Source organism: Heterocephalus glaber, unplaced genomic scaffold (assembly GCF_053883595.1).
Source record: "Heterocephalus glaber isolate CG9 unplaced genomic scaffold, H.glaber_assembly_v1.0 deba00001472, whole genome shotgun sequence".
NCBI classification, from domain to species: domain Eukaryota; kingdom Metazoa; phylum Chordata; class Mammalia; order Rodentia; family Bathyergidae; genus Heterocephalus; species Heterocephalus glaber.
Window position 1 is genome coordinate 7262562 of NW_028258315.1, and position 27208 is coordinate 7289769.

Sequence of the window (27208 nt, forward strand, 5' to 3'; positions counted from 1 at the left end):
AAAACGAGGACTGCTTACCCGCCTCCTGCATCCACACGCCTTTGCATCGCAGCCACTTACCCTTCCCCTACCGTGACACTTGTATTTTACAGTTGCTGATTCCTCCCTTGACAGCGTATTTATGCATTGCATTGAAGCAAACAGAACTGTTCCATGCTCAGAGACGGTTTTGAGTTCTGGCCTTTCATTTAAAAGGCTAAGTCCCCTTTAACCTTTGTCGATTACAACACAGACATCTCCTCCGAGACCACCCTGTATTCTCTGTCGATGTTGAGGTTCACAGGAATTACTAGTGTGGGCCATAGTTACACCTATCTGAGGCTGAAGGCCTCTGGCCACTGTACACACTCAAAAGTTTTAACCTAATGGGAACACATACCTGTAATCCCAGAACTTGGGAGACTGAACCAGGAAGATTGGGTGTTCAAGGCCAGTCTAGGCTACAGAACAAGACCTTGTCTTTAAAAAAAACAAAAAGAAAGAAATAGAAACTCACTAGAACCCCAGCAGCCATTATTGGAATGCCTGGGGCAGAGGCAAATGCAGTGACATAGATTAAGACTCTGCCACCAGTGGCTTCCCTTCCCTTCCTTTCTGGAAAGATGAGTTCTGCTTTGAAGTTAGGTTTATAATGTATATTGGGGGATTGTTTAAGGACCAGATTTGACTGATGCATACCGAATTGCAGTCATGTGTCCATAGCTTTGTGAGTAAATCCTGTGTTTCATCATATCTGCACAGGAAAAGTGAAGGCTAGGAGGTTGACTGTTACCAGTGTTGCCAGTTATCACTGAGGCCCTGTCCGCCAGTCGTGAAAAGGGAGTGTGTTCAAGGGCATGCTTAACTTGCCGCAGGCCCTGGGTTTGATTCCCAGCACTGGAAAAAACCCAAACCAAAAGCCATTCTGCTGCGGTTCAGAGCTCTCTTAAGATCAGAACCACAGCAACCCTTTAAGATCAGAACCACAGCAACCCTTTGGGAAATCTGATAAGGTCTATGCTTCTCACAAAAGGTGAATACCTTATAAATTTTACATAGGACTTCAAGAGACCAGGGGGGTGCACAAGCCGGGAACCCCAGCTACTCTGGAGGGCGATTATAGGAAGATGGCAAGTTCAAGGCCAGCCTGGGTGACCCCAGTTCAACAAAGAACTGGGATCGCTTCTTTGACTTTTGGCTAAGATCAATTGTGGTATCAAAAAAAGGGGCGAGGATGTAGCTTAGTAGTCTAGCACTTGCCTGCCATATAAGAAGTCCTGGGTTCAGTCCCTAATGCTGAAGTAATCAAGGATCTGACTCTATACAGCAGTGCTTATCAACCAGGGCCTGTTCTGTCATCTGTTAAACTCCACTGCCCATAGTAGCTTTCAGTCTGTTTATAGTGGGAGATAAGCCACTGCCTCCTAAACACGTGTAAATTAGGGCAGGGCTGACGGGCTTGACGGGCAGGAAGCGGGTCCACCTCTTAAGAAGGAGTGACTTATTTTCTTTCTTGTATATTTTTTTAAATAATTTTTACAGCACTGGGGATCAAACCCAGGATCCCCCTCCCCCAGTGCTAGGCAATGCTCTATGACTGAGTTGAACCCCCATCCCCAGCCTGCTTTTTAAACATGACCTAGCTTTATAAACATTTCGGTGGAGTTTGCACACGCTAGCCTCCTTTTCTGAGGTGGGACCGGGTTTGAGCAGGTGTTGGGTGAATGGAGCAGGGTGGGGCTGCCTCACCCAGGAGAGGTCTGCTGGCTTTGGAGATGTCCCTCTCTTGTTGGTGCCATGGCTTACTTGCCTCTATTCCCTGAAACTCTTATAAATACTGAGCAAAGTCAGATACTTCTAGGAACTTCTCTTGCATGCCTGCAGGGAAAGTCTTCTAGACTGTTTTTATTCTTGGTACCAGGAATGGAACTCAGGACCCTAGGCTTGCAAGGCAGCTGGCAGAACCACTGAGCCAAAGCGCCAGCCCCTAGACTGTTTTCATTCGTATCTCAGGGTTTAAAAACCCTGGGACTACAATCTAGTAACTCGAGATTACTGGGGGGAAAAGTATCAAGATTTACCCTGTCCAATCCAATAGCCACTAGTCATGTGTAGCAGTTTAAATTTTAAGTTAGACTTAACTAAAGTTTTTAAAAGCTTAATTGCTTAGTCACGTTAGCCACATTCTGCATATGCTGGTGGCTAGTATATTGACAGGGCAGATGCGGGATATGTCCGTCAGCCGGACAGGACCGTTTGAGATCGTATCAATACAATCATGTTTGACCGGGGAGCTGACCTATTTTATGGGATAGGTTCTTCGAAAGAAAGAATGGGTTCATTTTTTTCTTCTAAGTTTCCTGTTTAGAGAAGCTTTGTATGGTCTTGTGTCCTTCTGTTAGTGTTTTAAAGTGCTCTCTGCTCACAGCAGCAACTCGTGATGTTCAGTTTCATTTGTAGAGCCAAGTTTGACTGATGGATGATTGATTGATTACAGTGCTGGGATGAAGCCCAGGGCCCTGCACATGCTAGGCAAGTGCTGCACCCCTGAGCTGCGCCCCGGCCCCAGCACACACACTTACACGGTTGTGTGGATTACATATTACGTTTAACCACAAGCGTTTTATCTTCCTGTGCCCTGGAGCCCACGGACCCTCCTTACCCACCTCCTCCCAGACCTTCTGCTTTTCCATGTGCTCCTTTCTGCCTGTGGATATTTGTAGATTTTCTTTAGAACAAAACTTTTCCTCCTGCTGTCCCACAACCAGACTTATCCCGCTCTGCTCCTTACTCTCCTACAGGAGGAAGTTTCTCCACTAACAGCCTTGCTGTCTGTGGGTTGCCACACGCTGGCAGCCGGGGTCATCTGGGCACTGCCCCGCCCCTTGTGGCCAGCTCTCCTGCCTCCTCGGTTCTCCCTCTGTGATGCCCCCACACCCACCCATGCCTCCTCCTGACTGGGTTATGTGCCTCTAACCATCCATTTTTTAAACTGCTGGCAAAAGCTTTTAAAAGTCTGGATATAATTATTTCATCCCAGGCTGGTGGGGCGTTAGTGAGTTTCCACAGTGGCAGGATAAAGTTCATCCTTCACGATGGACCTTGACCTGGCGGTGTTCTGCCAGCCACATCTCTGCCATTTCCCCCACTCCCCTCTCCCTCCTTTCTCGGTGCACTGCTGTTCTCTGGGCTCCCAGGAGGCTGTGCGCATGGCCAGAAGCAACTCGGGACCTTTGCAGTCAGACTTGGGGTTGCCATTTTTTCCTCTGCCAAGTGAGGGCATGTGAAAACAATCTCAGCCATCTCCTGTCGTTATCATCTCATTTTAAAGGGGGACTTTTTAACAAGAAAGAGAGGAAGCTGTAGTTGAAGTTGTTCAGCATTGTGAAAAACACAACAAATGATCTAATTTCTCTCCTTTCACCAGAGAAGGGTAAAAATGGTGACATTTATAAACTCTGGCTTTCTCTACACTAGTCCAGCTTCTGGTGTATGGCCGAAAGCCGGGTCCTTTCTTCAAGCTCAAGTTTGCCTTTGCCCTACCACGGACATCAGTGCCTCTGACCTCTAGAGCCCCAGAGCTTTAAAGTGTTTGGCCCACGTGCCTGCTCATGGGTTGGAATTTCTTCCTCTGTATCTCTGGCTCCCCGGCCTGGGAGCCCGGGCTTTGAGCCACTCACTGCCTCTGGGTGGTTCTGACACCTGGAAGAAACCTCAGTGGCCTCCGATGCCTGAGGGTGACCGTCATGTATCTTAGTTTCCACGATGATACCAGCTTCTGTTCTCCATCTGGGACACACAAACCATGAGGACACTCTAAGCAACTAATTTCAGCACATTGTAGAGAAGGCTTTGGATTGGACATACTGCACAAGAAGCGAGGACGGGCCTAGAACTCCAAGTGAATCAAACTGAAAAGACCCCACCCCTTTACACAAAATGCATGCTTGGTGGCTGAAGCCATGCATCATAGATGGGTGCAAAGATTTGGAAGTTTTAAGGCCTGGCAATATTGAGAGCATAATGTGTCTGTTTTCTTTCTATAGTCTTTTTTAAAAATTGAAAGGGACATTTGCCACATACTGGGATTGTGAGTAATAAAATTTGGCTATACATTTTGGGCTGTAGGGAATATATGATTAGAACTAGTAGCGTGGTACTTTTAGAACCTTCACATGACATAGGTGGAACTAGGATTACTTTGCATATACACCTCCCAAACTCTCGTTCCATTAAAAATGCTTTGCCACAATTAGTTTCTTGCCGGGCATGGTGGAGCACACCTGTAATCCCAGCACTTGGGAGGCTGAGGCAGGAGGATCACCATGAGTGGAGGCCAGGCAGGGGTACATAGTGAGTTCAAGGGGAGACCCTGTCTCAAAAAAGTTTCTTGTGAGGCAAATGTTAAAAGGCTTATTTTTATAGAAGTAAGGGTTAACTACAAGCAGAACAGAACAGAGATGGTGAGGTGTTTCTTTTTTATTTTTGTTTGAGACAGGGTCTCGCTATGTAGTTCAAGCTGGCCTTGAACTCAGTACCCCTGGCTGGCCTCCAGTTACGGTGATCTTCCTGCCTCAGTCTCCCGAGTGCTGGGATTATAGGCATGTGCCACCATGCGTGGCTGTGAGTTTTTTTCTCTAAATCCCTATCTTTCCTCCAAATAGCATTTTCACTGTGGCCAGACAGCCCATTGTATAACCTGTTAGACCTTTCTTGCTCTTTGGTTTTTCCTTAGGAAAGTTCTGTTTCCAGATCGGGAACACAGCAGGCTGTCACTGGCTTGTAATGTACCTTAATAGAGGTGTGTGAGTTACAATTCTAAGTCGATTAAGTACCTGAGGTTGTTTTCTTGGATTGTATTTGACTTCCGCGTTTGAGGGGGCAGGCAGCGGAGCCAATGCTGAGTGTGTGTGAGCATGGCCCTGGGTCTAGTGGACTTCGTTTCTCTCCAGAATCGCAAAGAGGCATCCTCAAGAGCTTTGAAGGTTTCCTCAGGCGCACTCAGCAAGCACTGTGGATGCCGTTGTTTCGCAAGGTTTCTATTTTCTTTGTCTGTACAGGTTGTTCCTGACTTCATGGCTGGGAGGAAATTGAGGGTGCCGAACAGTGCCTGCCGTTTGGCTGGTGGGGCTGAACCGGTTAGCTGGCTTCTGCTGTCGTGGCTGCCCTGTGCCTGTGGGAGAGAGGCCACGCAGGAGGCAGAGTCCAGGCTGCGCAGAGGGCACACGGTCCTCCCGTGCTGCCTCCCTGTTACCCGGCCCGATTCAGAAGATCCTCAGAAACTCCTAGCTGCCTCTTCTGAGCGTGGGCACAGTAAACGGCGCTGCACACTCAGCCCATGCATAACCTAGTCCGCCACTCATATCCCGCTGCGTCGCCACAGCCTGGCCTGCTGCTCCCCAGCCCTGATTCCCCCTTACCTGTGAGAAGGGGAGGGATGAAGGAGGGCTCACGTGAGGGAATTTCTCTTAACTGATTTTGGAAATAATCTTTACACCCCTAGAAAGAACTTAGTCTGGGGGGGACTGTTGTGAACACCTGATTTCATCATCCTCGGAACCCATTAACCTCATGCGCTGATGCCAGGAAAATGGAACTCCTGCCTCGTGGGAGGGGCTCCAGCGGCAGGGCCTCTGCTCTCAGATGCTGAGCTGCCACTCACCTCGTGTCCCATAAATGATTCACAGCTGCACAACTGCCCTGATTGCAAAGAGGTGGGGTTTGCCCCTCATCCCCACTACTCGGGAGTCTGGGGCTGGATTGGCCTGGCCAACACAGTGAGACCCCATCTCAAACTAGAAAGAGCTAGGGATACGGCTCAGTGGTAGAGCACCCTGGGGTATGATCTCTAATATGAAAAAAAGAAAGAGTGGGTTTTGCTGCTATCCCAAGTCCCGGATGGTCACAGGAAAGCTCTGATGCAAGTGCTTTTGAGACTGCATCCCGAAACACCCAGACACCCCAACACTTGAGTCTCGGGTACAGTGTTAGGGCTGCGGGGAAATCAAAGCTCAGTCGGTCTTCGTCCCACAGACAGACTCCAGGGTATCCCAGGCTGTTGGGAGGTTCAGGCTGGATTCTGGGCTCCTGGAGTACTTAAAGAATGGTGGAATAAACGGTGTTTATGCTTCAGCTACTGCAGCGACATCTGGGGTTTCTGGAAGACAGCTCTCTGTGCTGTGGAGAGAAAGCAAATCTGTGAGCAAGCCCTGAAAGTTCTAAGCTCTTTCGGAAATGCAGGAGGTCTCCTTCCGAGACTCCTGGAGTGCCGGCCAGTCAAACTGTGAGCTGTTAAAGTCTGAGCTGAAGCGGATGCTGGGTGGCTGTTGCTCGGCCCTGAGCCGCAGCTCTGGAGGCAGGCATTTGAAACAACAGGCGAGCTGCAGGAAGTCCAGCCCTTGGTCTGCTGGTCAGCAGGAGATAAAAACGTGGACTGTTGGAGGTTAGGCCCCTCCTATCGCAGGATGGCAAACTGTTAAGGGAAGATAAAGGGAAGAGTAAGGATGTCTTTTGAACAACAGGAGGGCGCCTTTATCACATGCATTCAACTACATTAAAGGGGGTGAGCAAGACATGGCTTGGTGTCATTTGTGCCTGTGAGTTGGACTGTTTGAGAAGTGGGACTGGAATCCCCCAAACGCTGAAACAATTTCACGTCACCAGGGTACTGGCAGAAGGCAGGACGTGTGTTTGGGAACACTCACCTGGCCTCCATTCCTGTTAACGCCTCAACTTGGGTGCTCAGGTCCACGTGCTGCAGGCGCGGTCTCTGCCAGGGCATCTGGCCCGTGGGGACCAGGTGGAAGTGTGTGGCCAGCCTCAGGCCCTGTCCTCCGTGGCTGGCTCTCCAAGCACCTGGGGATGCCCGTCTGCTGTTAGGTGTGTTTTCTCACTCACTGCCGGGGAGAGCCTGAGGGAAAGGATCCACTGGAGTTACCTCCCCTTTTTGGTTTTTCTTGTTTTGTTTTATGTGCATGGGAGTTTGAACCCAAAGCCTCATGCATATTAGGCAAATGCTTTAACACTGAGCTACATCCCCAGCCTTTTTAAAAAACCTGTATTTTGAGACAGGTGTTTGCTAAGTTCCCTAGGCTGGCCTTGAATTTTCCACCCTCCTGCCTCACCCTCCGGAGTAGCTGGGATTACAGGGTGTGCCGCCACGCCAGGCTTCTCTTGTAGTTTTATTTCCTATTCTTTGTAACATTTGGGGGATGTTTAGGGAGTTGTGAAGGGATTTTTCTCCTCAAGGTAAGGAGTATAGAATATGAACCCACATTTAAGAGCCTAGGCGAGTTCAGCCTGGTGGGAACTCAGTCCAGGGCGACTGGAACCAGTGTGCATGAGGGACCTGAGGCTGATGGGGAGGGAGAAAGGGAGGGACCTGGGCCCTTTGTGTTGATGGAGCAACAGTGGGATCAGAACCCCCGGGGAGCGCGTTTATATGCACTAATCACCCCGGGCCTGACAGGGCCAGAGCCTCAGACTTCTCAGGACCGCAGAAAACCCCCAAACCCCAGCCAGAGCCTGAGCCCCTGCTGGTCCCTGCTGTTGGTGCCCCCAACAGGCTGCTTCCTACCCTTGGTTGCTCTGTTTCAGAAAGACCATTTGCCTGCTAGTGCTATTGACCACTTGACTTGCAGTGCACCCTTACCAGCCACTTATATTGGAGTATTTGTTTGCCTTCAAAGATGCAGTGGTGAGGACTTAGAGGCAGAATTGGGGCTGTGGGGGCAGAAAGGCCACCGTTCTGTGCACAGCGGACAGCAGAGCAGGCTCCTTGGCGCTGGGGCCTGCCCGGCAGTTTCCCAGCACAGTCATTCTCAGCTGACAGTTGGTAATGTCTGATTACCCGCTGTGAAATTTTGACCACAGCTGACCACTTTTCCAGTGGGCGAGGAAAGATGCAAACTCCCCCTTCCACTACCTCCTCGAAGCTGTCAGGGGAGGAGTGGTTCAGACAACTCTTTTATCTTGCACAGAGTCATTTGGGTTTTCCAGGGAGTGTCGTCCTGCAAGTGCGCTGAACTCAGGGAATGTGCAGCCCCACCTGTTGGGAGGTTAACCACCTGCCCTGGGGTTGCCTCGCTTGCACCCAGCTCCTCCTCAGGGGAAGAGTGAGATTCCTGTTTCTGCTGCACCCTTTCCCCAGCATGTCAGAGAGGCTAGCCCGCGACCTCCACCTCGAGGGGCCGGTGAAAGAGTTGCAGGATGTTGCCCAAAACTGCAAGCTGCTACTGAACTTTACCCCAGCTTCTTCCAAAAGCAGTAAATGTGGCTGAAGATACTGAGTCAGGAGAAGTGTCCACAGTCCCGCTGCCTGAGAGTTGGGGGCAGTTGCTGGGTGCTGGCAGCACAAGATTCAGGTGTTGCAGCGTGTTGGGGGATACAGGGAAGAAAGAGCCTTCCTCCTCGGAGGAGCCAGTAGTGTGTACTTCCTCGATTAGATAAACATGGAGCTGACCAGGATTTGTTTCAGCAGCCACTGAAACCGAGGCGTTCTGTTTCCTGCTGGCCATGCAGAACAGCGAGTGTCAACAGCTGTTCTGCTCATTACTGTCAGTGGGATTGCATTTGTGATAAGCCAACTTATATTTATTTTTAATTATGCAACTTGTGGGCTGGGGCGGGAATTTTTTTTCTTTAAACAAAGATCATAAGCTGTGCTCCTGCCCTTAGAGCTTGGGCAGTCCAGTAGGGGAAGTGGGTGGGCAGATTGAGGAGGTGGGGGGGACTTGGGCCCGGAGATCACCTGGAATGTTGCTAGGGAAATAGCATAACGCCGATAGCTCGGATTAGACAGTGCCTGTTGTTTGCCAAGTATTGTAATAAGTGGGCTTCGCTTCCCAGGTAGAAGAACTGAAGCTGAGAGTTAGAGGGCTGCATTAGTGGCAAACTGAGCTTCCAGGTCAGATTTAAGACGCCACACCACGTGCCCTTCAGCTTACCCTTCCATGGTTTATTCTCCCTGTATGTGCTTCTGAGCCTGACGTTTTGTGAGAAGGGGTTCGTCCTCTTACAAGTCTAGAAGAGTCAGAAGAGTCATCTGACCTGGTCTGTCTCCTGGTGCACAACTGAGGTCTTTGTGCTTTTGCATAGCACCTGTGACTAGTGGATCCCCACACTCTGAGTACACCCCGGAAGGCAGCAAGCTTCCCTCACTGGGCCTCATCCCATCTCCATCTGAGGGCTGTTGTGGTTGTTCAGGGTCCTGGCATTTCCCTGTGTCCCCCACCCAAGCCGAGTGGGGCCGTAGGATGAGTGTGCCCCTTCCAGTCCTGCAGTGTCCACAGCCGCTGTGGGTCTCCAGTTCTTTCTCTGAATGGGCTGAGCATCTCCAGTCACTTCAGCCGCTTCTGCTTTTCCCCTGACTTGCTTTCCCAGTCGGCTAGCCTGTTCATCTGCCCTGCTCTGGGTGGTTTTCACTGATCTTGTTTGTGGTGCAGCAGAAGGTACAAGATAACTAACCCCAGACTAGGGGCTTGGCCTTGCCCCTTGAGAACTCTGTGATAGCTAGCAGATAACCTAATGATTGCCTTACAAGATTTTAGAAGGATTAAATATATGTAAAGTGCCTAACACTTTTCTGGCACAAGAATCTACGTTCCACCCTAGTTATTCTCCAGAAGAAACACGATTGGATACACAGCAGACTTCTGATATACTCTGACTTTGAATCCTGTTTGCTGTAGCTTATAACGATAGCATTTTCCATTTTTAAATTCCTCGGCCCAGGTGTGTTGTGGAGGCTCCTCCCCATCCTTTCCTGAATCCCTGCCTGCTGGTAAGCTAGCAGAGCAAATCTTAAGGTGGAGTGGAGCCACTACTGCTAACCGAAACCCCTGCCCTAGCCCAGGAGACCATGCCCTACCCTAGGGGCAGATGAGGGCGCCCTGTCTCCCGAGCCTCTTCTGTCCAGCATGGGTACTTGCCCGGTCAGAAAAAGCAGGCCACCTTGGCCATTCACCCCTGCTCCTGCCTCCAGCTGCCTAGTGCACAGTCTACGGTGATACAGGTTTCTGCTAAGTGAGACAAGAAAGTGATGAAACACCAGGTCCTGGTGGCCAAGCAGAAAAGCAATGTTTAGAAAAGTCCAGGCCACCTGGGGAGAGGCCCAGGGACGAGCTCTTCCCACAGCTGGTTGCCAGGGGCTGCCCGTGTCCCCCTCCCAGGGGAGCAGGCCGCTGTGTGACAAATGGCTGCCAGGTGGCAGCTGCATCTTGGCCTTGTGAATCTGGCAGTAGTTAGATCCCATCAGTAAGATGTGTTCTCCGGAGAAGAGCCACAAGGACAGGAGTCAGAAAGGCCTGTGAGCAAGTCTCGGCCAGCTCCTTCCTCTGACAGAGCAGAGAGCCCCTCGGAGAAGTGCAGGGAGAGGAATGGCTGTCACAGGTCCCAGAAAACCCCTCCACTCCTCCAGGAGTTCACGGTAGATTTCATCTTTGTGGTCCTGGGGATGGAAACCGAGGCCTCGCTTCTGCTATGCAGGCACTCCTCCACTTTGCTGTGCACCAGCCCTGGCAGTTTGCGTTTGAGAAGATTCCAATTCTTTTTCTTTCTTTCTTTTTTTGGTACCAGGGATCGAACTTGGGACCTTGCGCTTACAAGGCAGGAGGCAGAACCACTGAGCTAGATCCCTGGCCCTTGCATTTGAACTATTCAGTTTCATCTGACTGGCAGAGAGGGTTAGAAGGCACACCTTACTTCCCTGCTAAAATTGAATTTAATGCAGCAGTTAAAACACTCATGTGATGTTTTTAGGACAAGGTGTTCCTTAAGGATCATGGGCATTCCTTTCACTAAATGTTTTGTTTGTTTATTTTTTGAGACAGGGTCTCCCTGTGTAATTCATGCTGGCCTTGAACTGGCAGTGATCCTCCTGCCTCAGACTCCTGAGTGCTGGGATCAGAATGTGCATCACCATGCCCGGTTTATGGACACTCCTTTTGAAAAGGAGCATCCGCCATTTGTGTTATTCCTGGTAAAATCCTCTGGCGGGTATGGTGGTGCACGCCTCTAATCCCAGCACTGGGGAGGCTGAGGGAGAAGGATTGCTGTGAGTTTGAGGCTGGCCTTGGCTACATAGTGAGTTCAAGGCCAGCCTAAGCTGCATAGCAAGATCCTGTGTCACAAAAGACCACTGGGGAGCCTGGAATCTTATCTGACTCGAGGCTCCAGTCCAGAAGGTAGGAATGGCCTGTTTACTCTTCCTTCCTCTGGCCTGTACAGCAGCCCTGCCCTGCGGTAGATGCTGAGCTGTTCATAAGGCTGTAGGGGAAGCCTAGGGATGCCTTCGGGAGTTGTTCCCCATCACTCCTCTCTTCTCCTCATGCTTTGTGGCACTTTCCTCACCAAGGGAGGATGTCCAGGGCCACCATAGAGCCTCCTGAAAGGGCTCTGGTTGGAGCCGTTCCCTGGCCCTCTGAGGAGCTCTGCCGGGAGGGAGGAGCATAGGCTTGAAGGATGCTATTTGCTGGAGATGGGGCATTTGAGAACCAGGGCTGTGTAAAGGCCCAGGCCAAGGGGTCTGGCCCCTCGTGCGCTGCACACTGAACCCTTTCACTGTCTCCTGTTTACTTATTTATTTCCATTGTGGTAAGTTAGAATTCAGACGCGGGTCATTGCTCCAGTGCCTTGGTCTTTGCTCATGGCTGTGTTAGACCAGTGGCTTTCAGAGGAAGGCTTCCCAGGATCTCCTTTCTCCATGAGCTGGTTCTAGGCCTGGCTAGGATCCCCGGGAAGACGTGAGGACCAGGAGCTTTGATTCTGTAGGCTTGGGGTGGGGCCTGAGAAGCTGCCTTTCTGGTATGGGCTGTGATGTTACTATAGATGCTTCCGAACTTAGAATTTTTGACTTGTACAATTATTTGACTGCTTGGTGGTGTGAAAGTGATACACGCTCAATGGAAACCACCCTGGGATTGTGAATTTGGATATTCAGTCCCATCGTTACAGGCCTGGCAGTTCACTAGGTCCCGTGCCTTAAATGCATTTTCAACTTACAGTGGTTTTTTTTTTTAATCTGGAACTGAGGATCAAACTCAGGACCTCATGCCTTGGAGGCAGACGCAGTGCCACCGAGCTGAATCCCCCAATACCAGGAATTGAACTCAGGACCTTGTGTTTGCTAGGCAGATGTGGCACCACTGAGCTACATCCCCAGCCCTGCAGTGGGCCTTTTGGGACAGAGCCCCGTGGTGGGTTGAGCAGCTCCTGTGGCCTGTGGGGTGCCTGCTTCAGGCCTGCTGCAGTCAGCTGCTCACTGAGCAGATAGACCACTGGCAAGGTTTCCTGTGCATTCTGTCCACCCGGCCATTGCCTCCTGCCCCCACTTCTTCGGATATATGCACGTTATTGGCTTGGAGCTGGTTGTCTCACCCCTCACACACACACGCAGCCCAGGACCCAAAGCATGACCCCCTTTTGCCCAAAGGCCGCACATGGTTTCCATGGAAGCAGAGGCAACCTGTGTCAGTTGTATCAGCCGCTGGACAGGACCAGGTTGTTTGGGATTCAAGCTGAGCCTCGGGGCTTCCTTCTAGCCTCCCTGGCCTGGCTACTTCTAGAACTTGAGGATGTGGACTGTGAAGGCCCTTGTCGCTCCGCACAGCAAACATAGTAATTCCCATCCTTGGCCTGCCACAGTGAATTTTTTCTGCAGTGGTGGAAGCCCAGGCTGGCCTCTTACTGGGGGCCTGGGAGGTGGGGGGGGGGGGCCACTCCTTTTTCTTCCCCAGAAATAGGTGGGAATGGAAGGCCCAGCACCGAGCATCTGGGAGGGCAGAAATAACTCAGAACAAGATTGTGAGAAGGCAGGAAATGTGACTGAGGGAGCGCATCTGTGCTGCCCAGCCCTGTGCCAGGGCCGCACATCTTGTCTGAGAAGAGCTTGAGTTCAGAAACAGGGTTTGCGTTGCTCTCCCACTCAGCACCGGGGGCCTTGGAGCCAAATGACTTCAGCCCACCAAGCCTTAGCTCTCTCATCTGTACAGTTAGGCTGGTCTCCAGCGCTTGGCGTGCAGGTGAAGTAAGACAGTACCCTTGGTGTGTAGTACACAGGGCGCAGGTCCAATGGCAGGGCCCAGGGTCGCTGTGTCCCAGGGTCAGTGGGCCTCAGCGAGGCATCGTGTGCACAGGGCCCTGCAGACTGTTGGCCCAGGAGTGATGCTGGGAGAAGGAACTGAGCAGAGCTAACTGGGATTGGCGGCCACCAGAGTCAGAAGATAAGCTCTGACCAAAGCACGGAGACTCCTGGGTGAAGGGTAGAGCACTCCACTGTTTCCTGTAGTCTTAGGGGACAGGGAGTGTTGGAGCTCAGAAGCCAACCCAAAAGCAGGTTCACTGGCCCCCTGCCCTACCCTTCTCTTCTGGATGCGGCCTGTGCACAGGGGAGCACCCCACATCTCAGCCGCCTGTCTGCACCCACACAGGGAAGCTCCTGAGCTGGAGCAGCTTGTGTCCAGTGGCGTGCGCAGGATCTGCTGGGAGGCACTGCGTGATGCTCCAAGGGTCCCTTTTATCCAAGGCTGTGCCAGGTGCCAGCCTCAGGCAGGATGGGCTGGGCAACTTTCACAGTTGCCGCCTATCCAAGGCTTAGCCCATACCCTAAGCCAAGAAACACATCAACTTCCTGGAACCTGGAGGCTCAGAGCTGTCATCCCAGCTGTCTCCGAGCTCAGGCAAGGCTCCTAGTCAGGAGGAAGGCAGTTTTGCCCCAGGCTTTGCAGGCGGGAGGAGAGCAGGCTTGGCCTGGGCACCAGAGCTAGTCAGGTTTGGTTCTGTCCCCCCGCCTGGCTGATCCTTTAAGAAACCCAGTTGCTGCTTGCCAGGCTCTGGTGTGGCTCAGACCGTCTTAGCATCCGATCCGAGCCCCTCGCCCTCCAGGGCCTGTGCCAGTTAGCTGTGCTGGGCTGCAGACATCGTGGGGCGCAGCACTGCACCACCCGAGGTGCTGGAAATTCCAGGCCTCTGCCACCATCCTAGGCATGTTACCCTTTATTTCCTGGGGGCCGAAGGACAGATTTCAGATTTTACTTCAGAAACCCTGGGTTTTTGAAGAAGCTGGGACACCACCCTTTGCTCCTAAAGCATCTTCCCCTTTATCTTTCATCTCTTCTTGCTATCTCACTGGACCCGAGACAGGCTCCTTAATCTCTCTGGCTTTACAAAGCATTGTCCCTTATCTCCTGGGGGCTGGGGCTGGGGCTGGCTGTCCTCTGCCCCTCCTCCTCCTCCCAAGGGGACCTCTGCCCTCTCCAGACGCTCGAAGCCTGTGGAAATGACAATCCAGAAATCCAGCCTCCTGGACCCTCCCCAGCTCTCTCAGTCCGCCTTTGTCCTCTTTGACCTACGGGAGCACAGCCTTTTGGGTTTTTTTTTTTTTTTTTGGTCCCCAGGCAGTGGTAATGGAGGTAAGGGGTATCTTGGAGTTCCTTCCAAAACTGTCCTGTACTTTTCCACTCTCCCAGTTGTGTACGTCTCTTAGGCTTCATGGAACCTAAAACACATAGGGTGGTGACTGTTACTGAGCTTAATTGGAAGACATTCTCAATATTCAGATCATGTGTATCCAAGGTCAGAGGATGAGGTTTCAAAGTCACGAGTCACAGCTTGGCCCTTTTCTCTAACAGAGCCCTGCCCCCTTGGTTCTCCATGTTTGTGAAGGGGAAGTTACCGGTGAACTTTTTTTTTTTAAGTACTGTATCTTAAATGAGAGGAAGAAATGGGTCTAAATTTTAATGGAAGTTTTAGTCGTATTCTGGAAAACTTCAGTACGAGACAGTTGTCTCTGACTCCAAACTGTGGGTTTTGCTTTTAAAATTATGTGTTCATTTTACTTTTGGAGATCTTAATATAGTAGTTTCTAGAAAAAAACATGGGGTATGCCTTTCTGGACCTCTTTTTTTTTCTTGGAAATAGGGTCCCAGTATGTAATCAGGCTCACCTTGAACTCACCATGTAGCCCAGTCTGGCCACAGACCTGTGACCCTCCTACCTCAGCCTCCTGAGTGTAGGGATTAAAGGTTTAACCCACCATGGCCTTGCTGAGACTTTCTTCTTTCTTAACAATAAAATTTATGTTTTAAAAATATATGTAATAGGGCAGGGGATTTAGCTCAGTGGTTCCGCCACCTGCCTCGCAAGCGCAAGGTCTCAAGTTCGATCCCCAGTACCAAATATATATGTAATAAATATGTGGTTTTTTGCAATGCTGGGGGTTGAACCCAGGGCCTCATGTACACTAGGCAGGGCTTTTATCATTGGGCTATACCCTTACCCTCCCATTAATTTAAAAATGAATAAAAAGAGAAAGAAAGTCTTTTTTTAAAACTGTTTTCTTAGGTGGCTACAAGTTTAAATAGTTGGGGTTGATCTGGGAGGATGCTTTAAAGTTTGTGCATTTCTGAAAACTGCATGGGAATTTGAACAAAGTTGGTTGATTCATAGTTGACTGTCTTTTGTTGTTGTTGTTCTTACCGGGGATTGAACTTGGGTCCTTGTGCATAGGAGGCAGGCAGTGGAACCACTGAGCTAAATCCCCGCCCCTTTGATGCGTAGTTTAAAAGAAGATTGGTCCTATACCAAGTAAAACGAGCACTCACCCTGTGCTCCTGACCTGGTACTGAGAATTTTGAGTGTGGAGCATGTGCCTTCAGGTGGGGACACAGAATTTTCATCAGCTCCTCGAGGTTCCTGACCTAGGGAACACTGGGAGCTTCTGGGAAGGTGATCAGTCTGCAGGTCACAGTCAGAGGCTGTCTCTGTAAGTGACTCTCCTTCTTTGTTTGTTTCTTTGTCTTTTTTGGGGTGGGGGGAGGTGGATACTGGGGATTGAACCCAGGGCAGGCCCTTTGCACTGAGCTTTATCCCCAGCCCTTTTTTAAATTTTAAATTTTAAATTTTGAAACAAGGTCTTGTTTAAGTCATTAAGTTGTCCCAGCTAAGCTCAAACTTCTGATCCTCCTGCTTCAGCCTCCCAGAGTGCTCAGATTACAGGGCTATTCCCCCCCACCGCCCGCCCTGCTACTCTGTTTTTTGATACTTTAAAATCAAAAGAACTTTTCAAAAGAAAATAGCATGGATTCAAAGTGGAGAGTTGAAGCAGTAAAGTGTCAAGAGAGGAAAACTTCGGGGCACATCCTGGTGTCCAGGTTAGAGGAGCTGCTTCTGCAGACCGAGCTGCGACGCCTTGTTCACCCCACCAGCCCAGCACAGCCTCAGGGCTGTCTGCCCAAGGTGCTCGAGCTGCAGAAGAGTCGGGTGATAGTCAAGTGACACACTTGGGCAGCTCATCTCCAGACAACCCAAAAACACATAAAAGTGAGAAAACATGGCAAGCAATTGTTTCCCCACAAGTGTTGTCCACATGGGCTTTTCCCTGCTTCTTCCCCTTTTTTCTTCCAGCCCTGGAGGTGGAACCCAGTGCTTACGCTTGCTGAGCAAATGCTCTCCCACTGAGCACGCTCCCAGCGCCTGTTCTCCCGCGTCTTCGCCCAGCTCTGTGCTCTTAGCTGTGTGTGCAGAAGCACTGACAAATGCACCAGTGCCGTAGCTTTGGCAACACTGGTCTGGAGGCCAGCTTGGGCTCTGAGGGCCCTTGGCAACCCAGAGCAGACTTTACCCGACTCATGAGGGATGAGGGTAGTGAGAAACGCTTTCTGCATCCTCCTCCGGAAAGGAAAAGGTGTACATTTGGTCCGGTCTGGCGTGCCAAAGACTCTTCCCTTCACTCAGGAAAATAGTGATAATGTCTACTTTAAGGCATTAGTTACATATTTCCTATTTTCTTTAGCTCTTCTATCTCTCCTCTCCTTCTTCCCCGCCTTTTGGAGACTGGGTCTCACTGTGTACCCCAGGCTGGCCTGGAACTTATGACCCTCTTGCCTCTGCCTCCTGAGTGCTGGGATTATAGGTGTGCAGCACCATGCCCAGCTTCACCGTTTCTGAGGCGCTGAATGCCGACTTTTCTCTTCCCTGTAAACTGCAGGACCATCAGGCTCCACCATCAGCGTGCTGTTCAGTTGGTTGAAGCTCCACCTGGAGCCAGCTCCCTGCTGTGCTTGGGGCGGGGCGGGGCATCATTCTGTCTGCTTGGGGTGCATGCAGCTCCTGCCTGCCTGCTTGGGTGCTGATGGGTCCACTCTGCGAGGCATCTGATGGCAGCTTGCTCATAACTGCAGGCAGGCAGGCAGGCAGGCAGGGCCGGGCTCCTGTCCTCATCCGTGACCCCTGGTGCTGTTATTAGAAGACATTACACAGAGGCGGGATCATTTCTGGTCTCAGCCCCTCTAACATCACCTTTTCTCATTTTTGCAGGTTACTGCCACTCTGTGCTCCAGAAGTGGTGGCTTTGAGGTGTGACTCTGCCTCCCTTTGGGCCTAGTCAGGGTCGGCTCCTCGGTAAAGGAGGGCAGCGTGATAAGGAAAACAGGTCAGTCGAGCTTCGTAGACTTTCTTGAGTCATGGTAATGGTGAATGTTGAATCTTCTTTCTCTCTCTCCTTTGCTCCTCCCCTAGAATTGTCCTCCCTCTTTTCCAGGTCGTTCTCAGATGTGTCACAGAGTCAGGCTAAAGTTATAACTGTGATTTGCTTACCCTTCTTGATCTGTTGAACCTGCGATGTGGGGTGAGAACTCGCAGGTTGACCGAGGTTTGCTTCACAGAGAGCAGCTCCTCGGGGGGGCCCCCTCTCTCCTCTCCTGCCAGAGCACTGTTTTAGCACATTCAAGGCCTGGGCTCAATCCCCAGCACCACACACACAATCTGTAGGTGGAGAGATACATACAGTCTGGAGAGAGAGAGAGATTTAAAAGGATGAGGTGAGCTCAGGACTGAAGTTATCCATGCAGAAACCAAGTACCTAATTACATGCCAGTTGGTCACAAACATTCCAGGGGACTGAGGACACTTTTGTTGCGATCCAAGGAAAGCATTTTGTGTACATATATATGTGTGGACTCGTGTGTGCATGTTTTTTTCCTAGAGAGAAATCACCCAAATAAACAAGGTAGTTAAAAACAGGAAGAATGAAGCCCAGTTGTTAAAACTGTCTGCCAACATGGGGAAACTGCATGGAAAGACAATAACTTAGGTTTTTTCTTTTCATTTTGTAATTTCTTTTCCCCCTTTTCTGGTACTGTGGATCCAACTCAGGACCTTGGACTTTCGAGGCAGGCGCAGTGCCACTGAGCTAAATCCCCGGCCCTTTTCCTTTCATTTTGGCTGAGGCTTTTCCATATGGGCAAAGATGTGGGAGCTAAGGCTGGATCCGTTTTGTGTGTGTGTGTGTGGTACTGTTTGGAGATTCTAGGGTCTCCTTCTGACAATATTTTTTAGGTTCTTCTTATTCCGAACAAAGCAATGGACAAAACAAGTAAAAAAAGTAGCAAGGTTTGACATTGATTAAAAGTAGGAAAAGACGAGAAACATGTTGTGCAGTCCGAGTGTGGGCCAGTTAAAAGTAAGAATTAGAAGTACGCTCTGCAGTCAGAGGACCGCTGTGAGCAATCGCAGTGGCCAAGCGCTCCATGGCTGCCATTTTTGTACCCTCTGCTCCCCAGGCTGACGTCACATCTAAGCCGTCCTATCAGAAACTTGCTTGGGTTCTCATGAGAAGAACTGAAGTTGGCACCCTCTGATTGATTCCGTGCACGGGGCTTTGGGAACTGTTCTGTGCATGTGTCCTGGAACTTGTAATTGACAGGTCACACACGCTTTCCTAGCCAGTTTGCAGTGCCCTAAAGTCCTGCCTCAGTACTGGGGAATGAACCCAGGACCTTTGCACTGAGTTACATCTCCAGCCCCATTTTTTATTTTGAGACAGGCTCTCACTGAGTTGGTAAGTTGCCCATCCTGGGCTCAAACTTGCTATCCTCTGCCTCCACCTCTTGAGTGCTGCAATTAAAACCCTGAGCCACCAGGCCCCGCAGGGAGTCTTGAGTTGTATGCAATTGTTCCCTTTTTCTACTGTTTAGAAAACCCTTTGGTTTCTCTTCACAATGTCCTTTTTATCTGTCTTAGTACCCTTTCTGTTGCCACACAGAATACTTGTGACTGAGTGATTTATAAGAGTAAAAATTTGGCTCATGGTTCTGGAGCCTGGCAAGTCCAGAAACATGGTGCCCCCATCTGCTCAGCATCTGGTGAGGTCCTCTTGCTGTGCTATCACTTGGTGGAGGCATCACATGGCAGTATAGAGCAAGATGCTAGCCCAGGTGCACCTCTTCCTCTTCCAGAAGAAAGGTGATGGCAAACCTTTTAGCGCTTTCAGTGATACAGACAGCCCACTGTGGCACTCGTGCTGTAGTTCACCACCACTGCTATGGAGTCACTAATGTTACCATGGGAGCCCTACTCTCAGGAACTCATCTGATCCATTTGTTTGTTTGTTTGTTTGTTTGAGACAGGGCCTTGCCTATATAGTTTAGGCTGGCTGTGCACTATGTGGCCCAGGCTCCTCCTGCCTAAGCCTCCTGAATGCTGGGATTACAGGCTTTCACCACCAGGCCCAGCTAGAACTCACCTGATCCTAATCACCTCTCAAAGGTTCACTTCCAAATACTATTAACATAGGAAATGGGGATTAAATTTACATCACATGAACTTTTGAGGGACATCTTCAAACCACAGCAACAAGGAAGGCACATTTTTGTCTCCAAGATTATCTCTGACCTTTTATTACTACTATTTATTTGTTTTAACCTGGTCATTTGTGTCCACTTTTCTTTTTCTTTGACCCTTTCAATAGGATTTTAGTTTGAGTCCTAGCTGGTGGAGCAGCACGGAACAGAGTTGTGTCCCCGGCCATTCTGTGCTGTTGGTGAAGTCAGTACATTCGGAGCTGCTCCGGAGGGGCCATTTGTCATATTTCCCTAAAGTTGGTGGGGAAACTACGTGACATTGTGTTCTCATGTTTTTACACACACCCTACACAGCTGGGGCAAGGAAGCTAGACTTCTAAAATTTATTAATGCACACTGTGGGACAACAGAATATTAAGATAATATTACTATAGGGGTTCAGATAGGGAAGACCTTCCCGGATAAAATGAGGGAGACATTTTATCAGTGGACTTATTAGCAGTGGCCACAGTCTTTCAGTCATAAGAAATAGAAGTGATCTGAAGTAAAGTTTGCCGCAGCAGAGGCCGTAGTTTTCCCCTTTGGTCATTCTTTCTGTGTTGCCAGGTGTTTTCTTAGGTCTGACCCAAAAGCACCTAGACTCCGTGAATTCCGTTTCTGTTATGTCTTTGGGTCAGGTAGGCTCTGAGATTCCTTGTGAAAAACTAGGCCGTAGGTTGAAAGAAAATTCTGTGTGTGAATATGAGCTTCAGAAAAAAACAGCAAAATCTTCTCGGCTGTCAAGAGTGAGGGTGGCAGATCTGCAGCAGGCCTTAGGGATAGAAAATAGCAGAGTAAGATTTGGGACGGACAGGACTTAGAAATCGACTCTCATGCTGCTTGTGTCTTCGTGAAGATAGTGGGCTGAGACCATGGCAAATAACAATTTTCAGTTTTTCTTCGCTAAGTGAAAAGACACTCACTGAATCTTCTCCCTCTGTTTCCTTTCCAGTGACGAGTGACACCACAAGAAGGAAGAAGCCAACACAGAATCATCCCTGCCACGCATGGATGATAATAGTAGCCGGGGGAAGTTTTGAAGTTTGTCACTGCGGGCAGAAAATGGAGGTAACTAGCAGAGGGGAGAGGAGGTGTTCAGTCCCTCATTTGCTGGGGTACAGATGTGGCACCAACTGGTATTTTTAAGAACCAGCCTTTTTTTAAATTATAAGTTTGATAAGGTTGGCTTCTTCAGTCTCTTAGCAAATTTGGGATTCGCATTAAAATCACTATATTATAACCATAGAGTTAAATAAAATCTGGTTTCTTATCACTGGTTTTTAGGTCTGGAGTCCTAAAGTAGTAGAAAATGAGTATAGATTATGAAAGAGGGTGTTAGCCAAATGGCAGCTGTTGGTTCCCTCCTTGTTGGCTCACCTTCCTCACCTGTGCTCAGAAGATTAAGAAAGGTAGCTGGGTGTGGTGACACACCTGCAGTCCCAGCACTGTAGGAGGCTGAGGCAAGTTGGAGAATTGCGAGTTCGAGTCCAGCCTGGATGACTTAGCTAGACCTTATCTCAAAATATGTATGTTTCTGCTTTTTTTTTTTTTTTTGGTACCAGGGATCGAACTCTGGTCCTGGCGCGTGTGCAGCAGGTGGCGAAACCACTGAGCTAAATCCCTGGCCCTCTGCTTATTTTTTTGTTAAACTTTTGTTTCATTTTGAGCAGGGTTGTTTTTGTTTGTTTGTTTGTTTTGGGTTTTGGGGGGGCGGTTCTCTGAGAGAGGATCTTACTGTGTAGGTCAGGCTGGTCTTGAATTCAGTGTTCAATGTGTAGCTCACACTGGCCTCGAACTCATAGCACTATCTCAAAATATAAAAATGGGTTGGGGATACAGCTCATTGCAAAGGCCCTCCTGAATTCAACCCCTAGTGGTAGGAGGGAAAAAGATTAAGAAAAGCAGAGATATGCACTCCAAAAAGTAAGGCTAAGAGTTAGGCTTGGTGCGCCAAGACCGCATTAGATGAAAGCTGAAATCACCATGGGTGCCTCACGAGTGTAGGCTTGGACAAGGAAGGGGGTGTTGGCCGGTTTTTTATCTGACTTAAGTTACACTGCCTATGGCCAGCAATACTTCGCTGTGACAGAACCCTGAACTTCACCACGATCACCTCTGTAATTTCCAATCTTCAGATCTACGGCAGAGGCTTCCTAGAGGTGTAAACCCCTGTCCCAATGACGTCAAGTTCTCCCATTGGCTTGGAAGGCTCAGACCTGTCTTCCATCAACACCATGATGTCAGCAGTAATGAATGCAGGGAATGTGGCAGAGAATGGCGGGAGCCCTCAGGGGATTAAGTCCTCTTCAAAGCCTCCAGGACCAAATCGGATTGGCAGAAGGAACCAGGTAAGTGTGTGTGTGCTGGGTTCGCATCCCGCCCGCCCGTCTGGTCTATGAGCACGTGGGAAGAGTTCCTCAGCTCCTACAAAGCCTTGGGTGCCTCCTGTAACAGGCATACCCAGAGGCCAGAGTCATGCTTCAGGAGCAGACTTTTCATAACTTATGTCAGTTTCCCTTCATGGAGGAAATTTTCTTTGCTGTGGTGTCAGTGCTGGTGAAACTACTTTTATTCTTTGCCCCATGATTTGATTTAAACACAAGCTTTATTCACATGATGGTCAAGGCAGTGAACTGGACTTTATATCTCTGCTGTGTTGTGGTGATTTCTTTCCTTATTGGGTTTTTAGAACTCGGTTTTTTAAAAAAAATAATAATTAATTTTTCATGTCTTCAGATTAGACAGTAAGTCCTGTTTGTATAGGGGCTGCTGTTGAGCTTTGCATTTTTGAAAGCACACAGAATTTGGCTTCAGAGAATTCCACTTAATATTCTGTTTAGTCCTCTTGAATTTTCAGTGGGCAGAGGATCGGGAGAAGTGGAAAGAGTAAATGGAGGACAGGCACCGGGAGGGGTGAGTGCCACTACTTAGTCTGAGTCTCCTCCACTGGGAAATAGGAGGAGTGTTTTCGTTAGTGGATAAAAGGGGCACTTGGAGCTGTCCCCGTGGTAACTTGCTGTCCCGAGTACATAGATTGAGGAGAGAGGCAGGCATGGAGCCCTCAGCTCACCTCCAGAGTCTTACAGTATAAACTGACAAATGCATGTTTAATTTTTTGTTGAACTTCTGGAGAGAAGGTGGTCTTCTAGGAACCACCGATGGACAAGAAAGCAAATGTGTTGGGCCTTTGTGAATTAATTTTCCTTTTTATTACTAATCTTTTTTTCTAGTAGGACTGGGGTTGAACCCAGATGCACTGAGCTACATCACCAGCGGCCTTTTTTTTCCTTCCTTCCTGTTCTTTTTTTTTTAAGAGACAGCCTTGCTAAGTTGCCCAGGCTGGGCTCAAACTTGCAATCCTCCTGCCTCAGCATCTCAGAGTGCTGAGATTCAGGTGCGCACCACGTCACCTGGCTTTTTACTGACAATCTTTTCATGACTCTCTTTATACAAAATTCTCTGAGCACATCTATGAATTCTCAGAAGTAGAGCCTTAATCGAGCTTGCTCTCCAGGAAAGGTGGTGCCATCCCCAAGTCCCACCGGAAGTGTGGGAGCCTGTGCATTTCTCCACACCTTGCTCAAGACAGGATCAGCAGTTAGTGATGCCTTGGGTTGGAGCACTGATTCTTTTCTCTCTTTTTCTCCCTTGCTTCCGTGTGCCTCTCTTCCTGTGGGTGCCTGAGAAAATACTCAGCCTGCGTGACTGTGGCCTGAGTCGAGAAGGAGCACTAGCTCCAGGAAGAAAAGGTTGATTTCTACTCTCATGTGCCTGTCCCTCCATCTGTCCATCTGTCCATCCACCTACCGTCATCTCCATTGCTCAGCCATTTAACAGTACAGACCCAGCTCCTCCCTCCCACTGGCTACTGTGCCAGGTGCCGAGCATTTGGGGCGAAGAAGACACACAGGGCCACCACTGCCATCTTCAAGCTCTACCAGGGATGAGCAGAGGGAAGGCTAGAGCTTTTCCTTAAATGGCGCCGGCCAAGCTGGCCCAAGCCCAGGCTCTGGGTCCCTGCCTGCCCGCCGTTCAGAGGTCCTCGGGGCTACTGAGGTTGCTCAGCCGGGTGCAGAGGCAGATGTGCACGTGCAGCAGGGCCACTTGTCATCCACCTCCTCTCTCCTGAGGTTTCTGGGGTCCTGGCTTTGGTTTTGAAAGGGAAGTGTGGGCCAGAAAGAGCCAGCTGCACACAGTCCCGAATTTCAGAAAGCCAGATTCGAGGTGGGCAGCGTGGGGATGAAGGGAGCATCCTCACCTGTGAGCTGGACGGGCAGGACGAGTGAGGGAGGCCGGGCACAGGGCGTGCGAAGGAGCACAGAGTTCCAGGGCCGATTAGCCAGGCCCGGGGCTGACTGGGGCCCAGATTGCTTCATTGTGGGGTGGTTAGTTATCACATCAGCTGCTAATTTCATCTCGCCGCTCAGGAAGTGTGCTTCGCACCCCTGCCCAGCTGCGGTGCCAGGCCTCAGCATTCCCGAGGAGGCCTTTCCAGCTCCACGGCGCTCCTTTCCATGTGGGTCGCTTTCAGAAACGGGTAAACCTGAGTCCCTCGGACCCCCCCTCTCCCAGACCACCTGGGATTTTTGTGGGCCCACATCACGGTCTGCATAGCACCATTGCAGCCGCAGGTCTGTGGCGGTTAATGATCAACCCTAGAGTCAATATCAGGGAGCCCGGGAGCCTCCACACAGTGTGTGGTGTCTGCTTCAAGGTGAATGCAAGATGATTTCTGTGTCCTCTCAAGGGGCTGCCCCTTTTCTGAGATGAGTCTTGCTGTGTTGCCAGATGCTCCCAAACTCTGAGTTCAAGCAGTCCTCCTGCCTCAGCCTGCTGAGTAGCTGGTGCCATGGGCATGAGCCATTGTGTCAGCTGAGGCTTGAGTTTTTCATATGTATTTACACAATATCAGTGAGTCATTCTTTTAAAAAAAATTTTTTTCCAATCTAGTTTCGCTAATCTAATGGTTTATCAGAAATGCCCCTGAGATTGAACTTGGCCCTCAGAGTTGGCCCGGCGGCGAGAGACCCCTTGCTATTATGGCTTGTGCTCTTCTTTTGTACCTCTTGGCTTTGTTTCTCCTGGGGGCTCCTTGGCCAGCTCCATTCTTACGGGCCGAAGCTGGGCTGGGAAGGTGTGACGCCCGTGTCCCCCGTTACACGTCTCAGAGGACTGGAAATGTGGATGACTGAGGGAGGGCAGGGGCTTTTCTCCCCAGGGTGTGGAGCGTGAGAAACATGTGGCTGGCGTACCCCCTGCTCAGACCACTCCCAGAGAGAAGAGGGCTTGCAGCACTGAGAAGGGCACCTCGCACGCACTTCACCCATCCGGTTTATGGCACCATTTGTGTTTATAGTCTTTGGGGTGGCTTTTTATTTTCATCATCTCTCATGAGCAACCACAGGGGTTCCTTCCTCTGCCTTGGGGCTAGTCCTTTTCTTGGGCAGACTTTATGTAGCATCGTGGTTTAGAGCCGGGCTGTAGAGCAGCTGGCCTGACTTAATTCTCTGCCTGCTTCCTGACTGCTCTCCCGTTTGGGACAGTTACTCACCCTCGGTCCTCCAGTTTCCTCGCCAAGCAGTGATGATGCCTCAGTTATGAGAACAAACGGCTGTGTCTGTATTCAGAGTTCAGAACATAGTATGTGCTCAATAATGGGTGTTACTCTGCAAGGAAAGAAGCTTACTCCACTGAGTGCGAACAGAAGAGCTCTGCTGAAGGCCGTTCAAGGGCAGGAAATGATACACAGCTCATTTTGGGGCAGTCGGCGTTTCTCGGGCCCCCAGGGTCCCCTAGCCCAACTCAGGCTTCCTGCTTCAGGTAGCACCCACTGCTCTCTCGTGGCTTGCAGATGCCCCAGTGTTGGGCCTGGCCCCGACTCTACACGAATTCTCGGTGGTCATGCTCTGGGTCACCTGCCTTAGTAACTTTGTTGTTCCCAAACTTGGGCACATGTCGGTGTCTTCTGGAGAGCTTGTGAGACAGACTGCTGTCTCCAGTAATTGTGATGAGCATGTCAAGAGCTTGATCTAGAAATGAGTATTTTTCACAAGGCTGGCGTGGTGGCACGTGCCTGTAACCCCAGTCCTGGGGAGGCTGAGGCAGGAGGATCAAGACTTTGAGACCAGCCTGAGCTACACACTGAGGCCTTGTCTCAAAGACAGCAGGGGAAGGGAGGATGGAACTGTATTTCCCAGAGCTCCCCGCTGCAATCCTGCTGATCTTGGAAACTCCCTGGTGGCCATCTCTGAATTCCAAATTCCTGGGAGAGGAGTGCAGACCTGGACTCAGTTTTGGAGACAGAGACAGACACCCGTGGTGCCACGAACTGCACAGGCCCTCACAGCTCCTCCTGAATTACTTTGAGAGAGGAGCTATAGCAAAGGGTTAGTGAAAGAATTTGGCCTTTTCTTAAACCGGTAAAAATACTGCTTGAAGAGAGCCTATCATGTATGTTTTGAGGGAACATGAAATGAGCCACCTCACCAAGTAGCGGGCTGCTTGTTTGTTGCCTTGTGGGGAAGTCGTCAGTCAGGGGGTTGCCCCTGTCGGTTCTTGTTTCTTGCAAGGCCCAGTGGGTGTGAAGCGGGGCACCAAGAGAGCTCCTGCCATTGGGAGTGTGGGTTTTTTCCTGAGACCCTCAGGACCCTTGAGACCTGGCAGGAAATTCTGTCTGCAACTGGGACAGACTTGGAGAGACCCAGATTCCATTCCTAGCAAAGTGGGGAAGGGATTGATGCTTATTTCTCCATCACTGCTGACAATTAACTGATGTGTGCATAATAGAAATGCTCCTGTTTATTGAGCACGTACTCTGTCTTTATTGAGCACGTCCTCTGTGGCAGGCCCTGCTGCAGGGCTTCACACATACTCGTTACTCTGAACTGTAGCACGGTGTGTCTGTCCATACCACTGGCACAGGAGGAAACTGGGTACAGATGGGGAGGTGACCTGCCCAAGCGTGGGCCATCTCGGGCCAGGTGCTCTCAGCTCCTTAGCGCCAGCGCTACAGACACAGGCTTGCTACAGAAGTAGAGGCACAGCCTATAGTGATTTAAAATTCCTCCTCCATTTTAATCTCTCTTTAGGAAACGAAAGAGGAGAAGTCTTCCTACAACTGCCCGCTGTGTGAAAAGATTTGCACTACCCAGCACCAGTTGACTATGCACATCCGTCAGGTTGGCTGCACTTCTGTATTTTCGTCTTACATTATTCTTCATTCACAGAGCTCAAGGTCTTTGGTTCTGATGGATGAAGTGTGAACTGTACTTACTTTTGATGTAATATTTTATAACCTTGGAGGGCGGTTATGAAATAATTTTTGTGTGCTCGTGGTACTGTGCCATAACAGAGCCTGGACTGTCATAAACATCTAGTTCACTGGGTGCTTACATGAACCCAGGATCTCATCAGCTGTGACCTGTCAGTATGAATCGAATCCCTTATGGTTTGAGGTTGTAGATGTCGATCCCTGTTCTTTATATTGGTATAAATTTCTATCATGCAGCTAGGACTTTACTCAACTTGGGATCTTTTTTCCTTTACTATGAGATTGGTAGATTTATACTCCTCCCGCTCCTACCGTAGCCGATTCACGACAGACTACTGATGAA

General features: G+C 50.0%; 1 protein-coding gene across 12 annotated transcripts in view; it reads left to right on the top strand.

Annotated features, from left to right (window-relative positions):
- Nucleotides 1-27208, top strand: part of Rreb1 (ras responsive element binding protein 1) — a 170011-nt gene that overhangs the window by 91704 nt on the left and 51099 nt on the right. For 11 of the 12 annotated variants that reach the window (XM_087181152.1, XM_087181159.1, XM_087181160.1 and 8 more), the window contains 4 exons: nucleotides 17293-17407; nucleotides 20548-20663; nucleotides 21731-21943; nucleotides 26684-26773. In XM_087181152.1, coding sequence (XP_087037278.1) covers nucleotides 21773-21943; nucleotides 26684-26773 — 261 coding nt within the window. In that variant the 5' untranslated portion in view covers nucleotides 17293-17407; nucleotides 20548-20663; nucleotides 21731-21772. Of the gene's footprint in view, nucleotides 1-8692; nucleotides 16297-17292; nucleotides 17408-20547; nucleotides 20664-21730; nucleotides 21944-26683; nucleotides 26774-27208 lie in introns of those variants that run through there. The other variant, XM_087181158.1, reaches the window with a different exon arrangement.